Genomic DNA, 12,664 nt, shown 5'->3' on the forward strand with positions numbered 1-12,664 from the left:
CTCAGCACAACTAAACTCCAGCTGGGGAATGAATGAAGCCGATGGTGTGAGGCAGCAGCAGTCGTTAGCTGTGTGTGTTGCTTTGCTCATTTAGCCAGTAAGCTCATTGAAGCTGGGAGTGTCTCGTCCATGTGTTTGCACAGTGCCTGGCCCAATGGGGCCCTGACCCAGGCTGAGGCCACTTGAGTCTCCTGCAGTAATCATATTTACAAATAAGCAAGGGGGGCTTGGGTGTGCGTACAAACTAGTGACGTTCTAATGCTCTGCGCAGCTAATCCCCATTATTAAAGGCCTTTATTTTACCTTCCATTTTTCTTCACAGTTCCTTTCCTTGGGTTTGCATTCTTGTTCCCACTTCCTCTTGCTTTTATTCCTTCCTCTTGTGCCACCAGCTCTTCTTTGCTCTCTCTCAACCATCATATTGGCTGGCAAGGCCAACTCTTTCTTTATGTGCCTTTCCGGGTCGCCCTTGTTAAGACAAAAGACTCTCTCTCCTCATGGCTTCATAAAATTTAACAAACACCATCATCAATTCTATTTGAAACCACGGCACCCGAACTGCAGCTGCCTGATGCTGAAAGGTCACTGTGCACGCTCACCTGGTGCTAACTATTGCTACGTGCAGCCATTGCCCAGGTTACAAATGCACACCATTGTACAGCGAAAACTCCTTTGTGAGCACTTCACGTTCCCTGTCCCAGGGATCGGTTCCAGGCTGAGCATGGGCCTTAGACTGAAGAAATGCACTTTCAGCTCTGCTCCATTGACCCAACTACACCTAGTGTCTGAGACACTTTAAAAGACACTGCACAGCAAACTTCAGGCTTTTTTGCTTTTACTGTACCCTTGGCCATTGTGTCCCATCCCTTCCACGTCCCACAAGGCCCCTCCTCATTCCTACACGTGACGTGACACGATGTGACCCAAGCAGCTTGGCAGTTCAGTATGACTTTATTGAGAAAGGAGAGGTTAGAAAAGCAACAGCATTTTGGTGCCTGCCTGAGGTGCTGTATGCAGAGCAGAGGAGGCACTTGGGTGGGAATGTAAGAGAATGGCCCCTTTTCCGCATGCTCTGCTCACTAACCAAAGCCATCCGTCATTGGAGTGGAGTGTGAACACCATCAGAACAGCCACCTTTCCATCAACAAAGGCAATGGAAGGGGATCAGGGGTTGCACCCTATTTCTGCAGCACGCATGCCCTTTGTTAGTTCGTTCCATCGTTAGTTCATTGGGGACGTAACTGAGAATCTAGTAAAACTGTAGGCAGGTGTGAGGGCCAGCTATTCCCTTTGTAGCCCAACCATCTCTCATTATCCATAGCTGCCTTGGGGAGAATCCTTCTCCCAGAGCCTCTCCTGGGACAGTGTCCAAAGGAGGGGATGAGCCGGCCTCCTGCACTGGCTCCCCATGCACAGCGCTGCTGGGGGAAAAAGAAAACTGCAAGTGTGGAAACAGGAACTTGCACATCCAGAGTGAAATCAAACAATGACAACACAGGTCCCCTATTGTACTTGACGTCCAGAAAGCCTGTACAGACAGTAACTAGCTAACCCACCCCCCAGACAGACAGACAGACAGACAGTAACTAGCTAACCCCCCCCCAGACAGACAGACAGTAACTAGCTAACCCACCCCCCTAGACAGACAGACAGTAACTAGCTAACAAACCCCCCCAGACAGACAGACAGTAACTAGCTAACCCAACCCCCCCGACAGACAGACAGTAACTAGCTAACAACCCCCCCCCAGACAGACAGTAACTAGCTAACCCACCCCCCAGACAGACAGTAATTCGCTAACCCCCTTCCACCCCCACGAGACAGACAGAAATTAGCTAACACTCCCAGACAGACATTAACCAGCTAACCTTCCATCCCCAGACAGACATTAACTAGCTCTAGGCATTTTGCTGCCCCAAGCACAGCAGGCAGGCTGCCTTTGGTGGCTTGCCTGCAGAGGGTCCACTGGTCCCGTGGCTTCAGGGGACCTCCTGCATGCCTGCGGTAGGTCTGCCGAAGGCAGCCTGCCTGCCGCCCTCGCGGCGCCGGCAGCACGTCCCCCCGCGGCTTGCTGGCCCAAGCACGTGCTTGGCATGCTGGGGCCTGGAGCTGCCCCTGCCACAGACAGACAGAAACTACCTTCCCCCAGCCCCAGACAGACAGACAGTAACTAGCTAAACTGTCCAGACAGACGGCTGGTCAATAACTTGCTATCCCCGCAGCCAGGTGGTCAGTAACTAGCTAACCTGCCCAGCCAGTACCTAGCTATCGCCCAGCAGTTCTGGCTCATCCCCTCCTGTGACCAATGCCCCATGGGGGGGCTCTGGGAGAAGGACTCTCACAAGGCTCTCCTCAGGGAGCTGCTCCCATTGGGGCAGGACTCTCTCTTTTACAGCCCTGCCCTCAGACTCAGTAGATCCCCAGGGAGTGCAGGTGTTGCTGTGCCACTCCATTGGGTCTGGTCCCCTTCCTGGTAGCATCCCCTGGCTGCAGCTGCTCCAGGGCCCTGAGAGGTTTAGGCAGGAGGTGGGAAGCAGTGCTGAGAGCTGCTGCAAGAGGCAGGCAGGGCTCTGCCCCCCTCCCCTTAGGAGCTAGAGGAGTCTTGGGCTGGGGCAGAGGCTGCCTCCCCCTGTGTGCTTGCACGCACACGCACACATACACGAGAGATGGCAGCACTGTAACTATCACACACACAGATACACACGCACACATACACATACACGCATGCCCACACAGAGATACACAAACACGGGCAAGTTGGCAGCACTGTAACTATCATGCAGACAGATACATGCACACGCAGACACACACACACACACACACACATACATGCATGCGCGCACACACAGATACACACACACACACGAGCTGGCAGCACTATAACTATCACACACACACACACACATACACACACACACACACACACACACGGAAGAGCTGGCAGCACTGATTGTCACACAATTTTTTTTTTTTCATAAATCCAAAACTAGCCCAAACCCATCCTTGCACTCTTTAAACCAAAACCCTCCTGATTTTGGGGCTGCTTTCATGATTGGTGGGGGGTCTGACTCGTGACTGGGGTGGGCAGGACTGGGAAGGGCTTGGGCAAACAGCTCGTTTTTATCCTCTCATCAGGGAACGTTGCCCAGGAACAGAAGGGGACAGGTGGGGGCAAGTCAACCCCATTGAATGGAGACCCAGGTAGGAAGCCCCAGGGCTGAGCGTGTGTCTCTCTGGCATGACAGAAACTGAGGATGACCCACTGATCTCCCACTTCTGGGGCGTTCTCCCTAGCTGAAGGAACCAATATGTGCTGGTTTGGCTTGTGCGCCCATCTAGCTACCTGACCATGGATGCTCCCAATGCAGGGCCCCATATCAGGGCCTTCCACCCAGAGCTGCCAGGCTCTTCTATATACCCCAACATGCTCGTGTGCAGAGCTCAACCAGTACATAGCATGAGCAGGCAGCTCCCCGGCCTGCCCCCTCAAGCCATTCTCGCCTGGGTGGGGCAAGGAGGGGCCGGCGCTGCAATGGTGGCTGACCCCCTCTATCAGTGCGGCGGGCTCCCTCTAGCAGGGAACTTGGGGTGAGGCAGGGGAAATGCAGCCTGGGGCAGTTACTGATGTCTTAGGCTCCAGGCCCACACGACTCTGTCAGTTGCAGACACAGCCCTGTGTGTTGGTCTCATGCTGATGGTGCTGAGCAGATGCTGACTGCTCAGCGGCACACCTTAGGATCCCTGCAATCGCTCCAGACGTTGGAGGCCTGTGATCTCTGGCTGCACATTCTACTCTCTGGAACACCACCCTCTGGAATGACAGAGGCAGACAAGACTAGGGGTTCTGCTTTCTACCTTCTGCAGCGGCCAGGACATATCCTGTTGTGTCTTAGTTAGCAATGAGTAACCCGCCACGGCATGGGATGTGACGTAAACAGGGGTACTGCTGTTTCCCTACAAGCTTGTGGCCACGGTTCAGTTAATAACAAAATACATTTTCATATTTCTATCAAATGTCACATAAAAACCTCATAGAAAAGCTTGTGCAAGCAGGTCAGAAGCAGATTGCTTCCCCCGAGGCGTTTCTTGACATGGTGCTTGGCATTACAGGACCGTGGTGATGGTCTCTTTGGGGACCTGGGTGCTAGGCAGTGATTTAAGGTACTCCAGGTGCTTCCTGGCATCTTCCTGGTTGTGTCGAACGTAATACACCACATAGGTGATGACCATGGTGAACCAGCCGAACATGGTGATGAACATGGCGACATCTGTGGTCTTTTGATGGATGTTACAGAAATTGACGCCAGAGTCCAAGACCTGGATCAAAGGTTTCCCGACATATTCTTCACGCACAGAGGTTTGGCAGGTGATCTCATTCACTGACTCAGGATCTAGCTTCACTTCCCAGAGCACCTCCTGCAGAGCGCACTCACAGTGCCACGGGTTATTAGACAGGCGGATCTTAGCATTCAGTTTGACTAAGGCTTCCTTGGGAATACTCTGAATAAGGTTATTGGAAAGATCCAGCGTCCGCAGCCCATCTGCCACACCTCTGAAAGCTGCCATGTCTATCTTCTCAATGGCGTTTCTGGAGAGGTCCAGCTCTTCCAAGTGGTTCAGGTGTTTGAATGCATTGTTGGGGATCTGGGTGATTTTATTTGCATCGAGCTTCACAAACACAGCATCTTTGGGAATGTCCTTTGGGATTTCATCCAAATGCTTTGAGCTGCACAGCACAGCCACGGCTCCCGAGTGGTCTGTGCATTGGCAGGACTGGGGGCAGGCGGGCCACGCAGGAGGGATGCACAGGAGGAGGCAGAAGAAAAAGCGGGTGGAGGACAGCTGTGCCAGTGAGGTTGCCGGGTGTGCCAGGAACATTCTGATCATCGTCTCAACGGGGCACACTTCTGCATGGCTGCTGGGGAAATGTTAGTCTTTGCCAGCTAACCTCTCCAGGTGTGCAACAGGACTAGCTGGAGGCAAGTCACGTACTCTCCTTTCTTGTCTTTCAAAGTGCGCTCTTTCCTTTCTGACAGCAAAAAGAGGGAGGGGAAATTGACATTATTTTTCTTGACACTATGAAACACTTAGATCTCTCAGTGTGTGATCTACATTAGCAAAGCAAGCACTGGGTTAATCTGCTAACTCTGTGCGCCAGCCCCTAACAAGGTCATCTACCATCTTCTCTGATAGGATCAATTCAGATGAAAGTTATTTCTCTGCATTTTTCAGATTTTTAAATGAAAGGGTCAGTTATTGAGGGCCAGAGTGTGACACAGATACACATTGGCACAGGGAAGTAATTCCCCACTCTATGCACCGCTGTGGAGCCTTCCTGGCCCTGGGGACCAGGTGCACAAGTGCAAGGATGTTGCCGCTAAGTAGTGAATGAAACAGGTGGAGCCCCATCACAGAGCTGATATTGTACGAGAGATGTTATAATCTGTTGCTGGGACAATCTTGCCAACCTCAAGCGTTAAAAAAAATTGTGAACCAGACCATCCAAATTTGTGAGATTGGCTTGCAAATCATGAGATTGTAACAAATAATCAAAGCAGGGTTGTTTTCATTTGCCCTCTAGTGTGTGAGCCTTTGGAGGTCACAATTTCAAGCTTTTCTTTGCAACCAGGACAATTAGAAAGTTACTTTAAAAAAAGGAAAGCCGACATTATGATGGGATAACATGACTCCAAGAGCTGGAGCTTTAAGGAAAAAACACTAAATATCACCTAGGATTGAGAGAGATGGCAACACTGAAATTAACACACACACACACATATATCTACATGCCTGTTCTCCAAACAAATGGTGATTTCATCAGTATGGGACTTGGGGATGGGAGTTAACACTAATCTGAAAACAAAATAAAGCCCAATATTAGGAAAGATGAGGAGAAACTGGAGAGAGTCCTGAGGAGAGCAAAAGATATGATAAATGATTTAGAAAACCTGCCCTGAGAGGAAAGGTAAAAAAACTGGACATGGTTAGTCTTGAGAAAAGGAGACTGAGGGGGAATCTGAGAACTGTCTTCAGATCTGCGAAGGGCTGTTACAGAGAGGATGGTGATCATGGATGGCATGTATAAGAGGCCAGGGGAGGCTGAGCCTCCCTCCAAAAGGCCAGCGATGCAGGGGGGAGAAATGCCGCAAATGTGGCGTGGGTCACCCCTCCAGAGGCGCACTGGCTCGCTGCTGCCTTTGGGCACCAGAAGCAAAGCCCCATAGAATTGGGGAGCCCCGCCCACGCTCTGCTCCATCTCTTCCCCTGATTCCCTGCTCTCACTCTGGCTCTTCCCACCTCCGCTTGGCCTTTTCCCCTGAGGCCCCGCCCTCTTCCTGTCCCTGCTCCGCCTCCTTCCCTGAGGACCCCCCCACTCACCTAAGGCAGAAAAAAGTGATGGTCCCTTGGTGGCCCACCCTTCTGGGAAGGGAGTGGAGAGGAGCAAGCAGCGGGTGAGGGGAGTATCCGGGGAAGAATCAGAGAGGAGTGAGCAGTGGGCAGTCAGAGCCTCAGGGTAGCGGGCATAAGAGCCAGTACAAGGGCAGGGCCTCGGGGGAAGAGAATGACTGGGCACGGGGCCTCAGTGGCAGGGCCACGGTCCAGGTGCAGGTGACCCCCCCGCCCCAACTTCTAGGGAGCTTCTGGCACTTGTGTGTGAGCCGCCCCAAACAGAAGACTCATGTGCCACCTCTGACAGTGATCAATGGTTCCATGTCCATTGAGGGTAGAACAAGAAGTAATGGGTTTAACTGCAGCCAGGGAGGTTTAGGTTAGAGATTAGGAAAAGCTGCCTAGCACTCCGGGTAGTTAACTCTGGAACAGGCTTCCAAACAGAAGTTGTGGAATCCCCATCACTGGAGGTTGCTAAGAACAGTTTGGACAAACACCTGCCAGGGCTCGTCTAGGTTTACTTGGTCCTGCCTCAGCGCAGGGGGTTCTGAGTGAGTTGGATTAATACACTAATTAGAAGGATTCCCTGCCCCAGGCTATGGGCATCCCTGCCACAAAGTACAAGAACAAACAACAGCATCGGTCCAGACCCAGCAGTGCTCAACCACAGCAACTCCCCAGCCTGCCCTGCCCAGCCTAGATCTAACCCCACACTTTCTGCAGCAGCCCCCGCACATAATGCAGTGTGTGCAGACTGGCAGCTCTGCAGGACCCTCACGGAATTCCTCTGTTGACCCCAGAACTGGCCATCCTGGCATGGCAAGAGAGGCAGGGTCTCCACTCAGCAGGTCTCAAAGCATTTAGGTCCCAATTCAGCCAAGCACTTTGTGCTTAAATACTCTCCTAAATAGGGATGGATTAAGCACATGCTTGAAGTTAAAGTATTATGCTGAATCAAGATCTTCTGGCTTTATAGGTCAAAGCCAACTCCTTCCATTCGATCCAGAAGCCATTTCTATGAATAGGGTTCCACAGGTGTAAGATCAGTGCAGAACTTAGCCTGATAAATCCATGTTAAACTGGCTTTCAAAAACTGAAGCGAGGCACTGAGCTGAAAGTTTGATTATCCAGTGGGGTCATGGCCATGCCAAGCAACAGGGAACAATGATTATGCCCAGCTTCATTTCACTAGGAAGCACAATTTTACTACCAGCCTGTCTGCATCTTCGTCAGCTGCCTGGCAATGTTTGGAGCAAGAGTTCTTTCGTTACAGTGAATGCCAGTGCGGCACGGCTTCCAATCGGACCCATTTGCAATATGCTCAGTCACCTAGGCTGGGCAGGGTACTTTGTAGCTAATAACTAGTGAAAGGGCATATTTCCTAACAGCCCGCTTTCCTCTCCCTGAATACAAGCCTGCTGCTTCGGTAGGGTGGGAGATCACTAGAACCCTGACCTGCTAATGGCACTTCTTGTTTGCTAAATCAGCAATGAAAAGGCACCTTACCTGAGTTGAGGTAAAACCATTTGGCTGCCGTTCAGGTTTTGTTATTCTCCTCCTTCAGCTGCCAAGCGTGTAACCAGTGCTGTCCCTGCAGCCCGGTATGCCTGAGTCTGGGTGAGATCTGGCAAGGCTAGCGGGGTTTAAACCCCATCCACCACTTGTTGCTGTCTGTTCAGTCTTCATGTCTCCATCTCTGTGGTCCTCTCCTTTGCCTCGGCATACACACAAGCCACACACCATGCAGATGGGCTGTAATTGGACAGCATCTGCCTGTCACTGACATCCTCGCTGCACATCCTTGGATTTTTTAAAGGGACAGCCTAGTAATAACTCAACCACATAAACAACCTCAATCTCTTCCCCACACGTCCTGTGTCATGCATGCTGGCAGGCGCGTATGGCGCAGTAGGTTCTGGGCATGATTACCAGGCAATCAGTAATAGATGGGGAGAGGTGGAGTAGCAGCTCTCTCACGAGTGCTTTCAAATTCCCTCTAAATTTCTCTCTTCAGCGCAGTGTCTTCTGCTGACAGGAGGGTTTTAAATTGCTCCCAAGATGCTGGATCTTAGCAGTCACTGGCGTTGGCTGTGGCTCTCCTTGTCCCAGGGATGGGCCAGCCCTTCCCGCTGGAGACACAGTGGCTGGCTGCATTGGGTTCTGTCCTTGAGGGGTGAGCGGACGAGTCCACCACTTGAAATGAATCCAGCAGCCTCACAGAAGGGCGACGCTCGCTCCATGTGTGGTGAGAGTTGGGGCAGGGTTGTGGTGCCAGCCCTGGCTGGCACTCAGCAGATCTGGGGTCTAGTCTCAGCCCCACTGTCACCTCTGGGGGTGAGCCATGGGGGTGTCTGTGGGTAGAACGTCCTTCCCTACCTCCCCTTGTCCCCACAAAGGGAGAGCTCCCCAAGTGCCACACTGGCTGGGCGAGGTTAGCTCTCTCCTGCATCTGACCCCGCGCACCCCCTCTAATGTGCCCTGCAGACTGAGCCCTCAGCTTACCTGCAGTGCTTCCCTGGGGAAACCTGTGCTGTGACTGCCCCATCCTGTGGCTGCATACAGGGTGTCTCCCCATCCCCCAGCTCCTAAGCGACCAGCTCCAGGCTCTGTGGGACAGGGGCTGTCTCTCAGGGGCTCTGAGCTTGGATGGAGCCTCAAGGTGCTGCCCTACTGGATAATCACATTGTTTTCTGGGTCTCCCATTAGCCCTGACCCACTAGCAGCCACTCAGGGAGCAGGGGCCAGGGAGACATCTCTGCTCCAAACAGCCCAGTAGATCAGGGCTGCCCAGGGGGGCAAGAGGGGCAATTTTCCCCAGGCCCCGCAGAGGCCCCCCACGAGAGTTTTTCGGGGCCCCTGGAGTGGGGTCCTTCACTCACTTTGGGGGCCCCGGAAAACTCTCGCGGGCCCCGGGCCCCCGGAGCTTCTTCTGCTCCGGGTCGTTGTCAGCAATTAAATGATGGGGGGTCCTTCTGCTCCAGGACCCGCTGCTGAAGTGCCCCAAAGATCTGCGGCGGGGGGTCTTTCCGCCCCGGGACCCACCGCCAAAGTGCTGGGTCTTCGGCAGCAATTCAGTGGCAGCGGGACCCCTGCCGCTGAAGACCCCAGGCCCTCTGAATCCTCTGGGTGGCCCTGCAGTAGCTTGCATGAAGGAAACCATTTTATTGACAGCAGGGTGATCCGCACTGCCTCAGGCCTGCCTCTTCCTGCCCAGGCTAGTCACTTTGCACTTGTGCCAACTGCGCAGCATTCGCCAAGGGAAGTGTGGCCCAGGAAGGGTTGTGGCCATGCTGGGGCCCGCCCTGGAGCTGTCACCCAATTCCTCGGGAGCCATCGCAAAGCGGGTGAGCTCTGCCCTGGTACTGACAGGCTCCCGGCTGGCCATTGCACGGCGCTGCCTCACTAGCCCAGCACGATCCAAAGCCCTTGTGCTCTCCCTGCTGAGGCCAGGCTCACTTGGGGCAAACTCAGCCCCCTAGCATGAGCCCTGCTGGAGGAGCATGCAGTGAAGGAGGCCAGGTCTCAGGGCTGCACAGCCAGACCATCTCCTGCAAGCAGGGGCCCTGGCCTGCCAGCAGCTCCGTGGCTTTCACAGAGGAAGAAGCCTGTTACACTCATCAGTTTAAAGCTGCACCTTCGGCTCCCTCTGAGGGAATGTGGAGAGTCAAACCCATCGGGATTGCACTGGTCCCCATCACAACTGCTCAGAGGCTCCTGGTACTGAAATGTTGCTGAGCGGTTGGAGCCAGCACAGGGACCAGCCAACTGCTGTTTCCGTGGCATTGTACCGTTTCTGCAGGGTATGTTGGGGGGGGGGTTAATAACTGCATTGCTGATGTGCCCAATGAGCTGTGTGACTGTACACCCCCCCAAGCACTCATGTGCCCCCGAGGACACCCCCAGCCATTCAGCTTCCCTGTAGGGACAGGACGGGCTTAGCATCTGTGATACTACTTGCCCCAGTGTCAATGCCATGGCCCTGTCTCAGGAGCTGCAGAGTGGCTGGGTGATGGGCAGATACAGAGAATACAGTTACTTCACTGGGAGCTGCTGATACTTGTGAGAATATTAACAGCTTCGACACGGGAATGCGCTAGCCCTGGGATGGCCAGAGGGCTAATTCCATTGTTAATTATGCTCTGTGGGTCAGCGTATTAATTTAGGACTAAACACTCCCCTCAGCCTGCAGAACTCCCAAAGATCAAGGTTAGAATGTGGCATTTACGTAGCAACTAAACATCTAGTTATTATCCCTTAGTTGTTCAGTACCTTTGTGTCACAATCAGTGGGAGATATGCTCGTAAGGTTTACAGCACTAATTCTGCCTCTGTTCTCTCCCCCTTTCCTGTCTGTTCCTCCGTCTGCTGTTCCTTCCCTGCAGCAACACCCCCTCACCTTGCACCAGATATAGCGATGAAGTAGTTAATGACAGGGGAAGTGTCATCACTGGGTTGTAAGGGTCTCACTCCAATTAGATGACTAGCGGATGGGAGAGGTCACAGCTCAGAGCTGTTGTTTCAGGCTCTCTGCAGACTCAGGCAGAGAGCACTGCAGTGGTTTATACTCGATCCATGTTCAAATGTTTTTCTTTACAAGTGCCAGGGCTAGAAATGGACTTGTTGGTTTCAAACAAAAGCTGAGCTTCTGTACAAGCCAACCTGTCTTGTGATGCATTCAAATGCCTCAGCTGGGCCGGATCTGGGACACCCCTGCTCTAGGCTCAGACACGCATTTCTGTCTTTTTAGCCTAAGCTGGACATTATTTACCAGTCAACACCCCCAGATACAGGCAGAGGAGTCCAAAGGTCAGGCAGAGGATGGTGGCATCACTTCTAGGGGGAATGCTGTACAGACAGTGTACTTTCCCACATGGCCTGCAGGCCTTCAGCCCAGACACGGAGAAGGAGACGGGGCAGTAGATGAGCAAGGCCTATGTGTCAAAGCATGACTTCATGCCAGGGAGGCTGGGGTGAGTTCCCTCTAACTTATAATGATGTAAATCAGGAGTAGCTCCACAGAGGGCCATGGAATTACACCTGTGCAAAACCTGTGTATGTGCAAGCAGAACCAGTCCCATTCTGCACATGGCAGATAACGGGCCAGATCCTGAACTGGCAGAAATGACCACTAGCTATGCCAGTTTCTACCAGCTGAGGATCTGGCCTAAAGCATATTGCATGGGTAAAGCCATCCCTTGAGTGCTCAGTGGCCTGGTGGCTACTAAGGACTAATTTCCCCCCAGACACAGGTATTTATTACAAATGTATCAATGGCATGAGAGGACACTTACTGAATTAATTCTCTATGTCCTTGTTAAGTGTGCTGGGATCTCCTCAAATGCCAAGAAATCCCAGGCCGATGTGGAAAGGCTCCGCTCCAGGCAGAAGGGAAGAAATACGATCAAATGGTGGTTGTAGGGAAAGCCATTCCAGATCGGTAGCAAGCCAAATAAAGCAGTGGTCTGACAATGCTAATCTCGTCTAAATACGGTCTCAGATTTGCTGCAAACTTGCCCAACCATTTCTGTACTGGAGTAAGCTAGGGGCTGTGGCCTAGGAATTTGTCCACAAATTGTTTGGGTATTGGGGCGTTTATGTTTATGACTAAATTAGGCTTAAAATGGAAAGCCAGCTTCTAGCACAACAACTATGCAGAGCTAATATGACTGGCCCTAATGCAACTCATGCCATTAATGCTGGCCTAGTCACTGCTATGTGGAGGCGAAGCAAAGCTGTTTATTTTGGAAGCTGCAGCCCTTCATCTCGGATCCCATTAACATCCAGAACTCTTGCGGTGTATTTTTATTCGGTGCAGCTGTCTAAATCAATGAATTCCAACATTCTGAGTGTGTAATTACACATGGGAACAGATGCGGCCCTAGCGCGGAGGGAGTTAAGTTCCGTAGTGACCATTTACTAAAAGGACATCATATGCAATTGGTCTGTATTGTTAGAATTACTGAGTTAAGAGAGGCATTAAATAAAACATCATTCCGTCCCCTTATGCAAACACTGACGCCCACTTTGGTGTGTCATTGCAGGCAAGATGCTGTTGTTCTCCCTACACTGCTCAGTGTATTAATGTGGAAGGAATAGTTTGATTGGGCAAAGACTGACTAAATGACAGGAAAAAATCCCACTGAGACCAGCCATGGTCATCAAGGCCTAGCTTCACAAAGGGACTTAGGTGGTGGGACTCTGAGTATTACCGCACTCATCGGGGATGGGGAGAGTCCGTGCTTCACATTTCCCCTATGCCTGAGGAGGAGGAGGGT

The 12,664-nt window shown here is 52.2% G+C and overlaps 1 protein-coding gene across 1 annotated transcript; it reads right to left on the bottom strand.

The window, feature by feature from the left end:
* Positions 1-4,098: 4,098 nt before the first annotated feature.
* On the bottom strand, positions 4,099-8,093 carry LRRC3 (leucine rich repeat containing 3). Its single transcript, XM_032772484.2, has 2 exons — positions 7,897-8,093; positions 4,099-5,029 (listed from the first exon to the last, which is right to left on the bottom strand). The coding sequence occupies exon 2, from the start codon at positions 4,885-4,887 to the stop codon at positions 4,105-4,107; it is 783 nt and encodes a 260-aa protein (XP_032628375.1). The 5' UTR covers positions 4,888-5,029; positions 7,897-8,093; the 3' UTR covers positions 4,099-4,104.
* Positions 8,094-12,664: the final 4,571 nt, after the last annotated feature.

This window comes from Chelonoidis abingdonii, chromosome 8 (assembly GCF_003597395.2).
Source record: "Chelonoidis abingdonii isolate Lonesome George chromosome 8, CheloAbing_2.0, whole genome shotgun sequence".
Lineage (NCBI taxonomy): Eukaryota > Metazoa > Chordata > Testudines > Testudinidae > Chelonoidis > Chelonoidis abingdonii.

Excerpts from the sequence above, each read along its gene's own strand:
- LRRC3 (XM_032772484.2), bottom strand. The coding sequence starts at position 4,887 with ATGATCAGAATGTTCCTGGCACACCCGGCAACCTCACTGGCACAGCTG.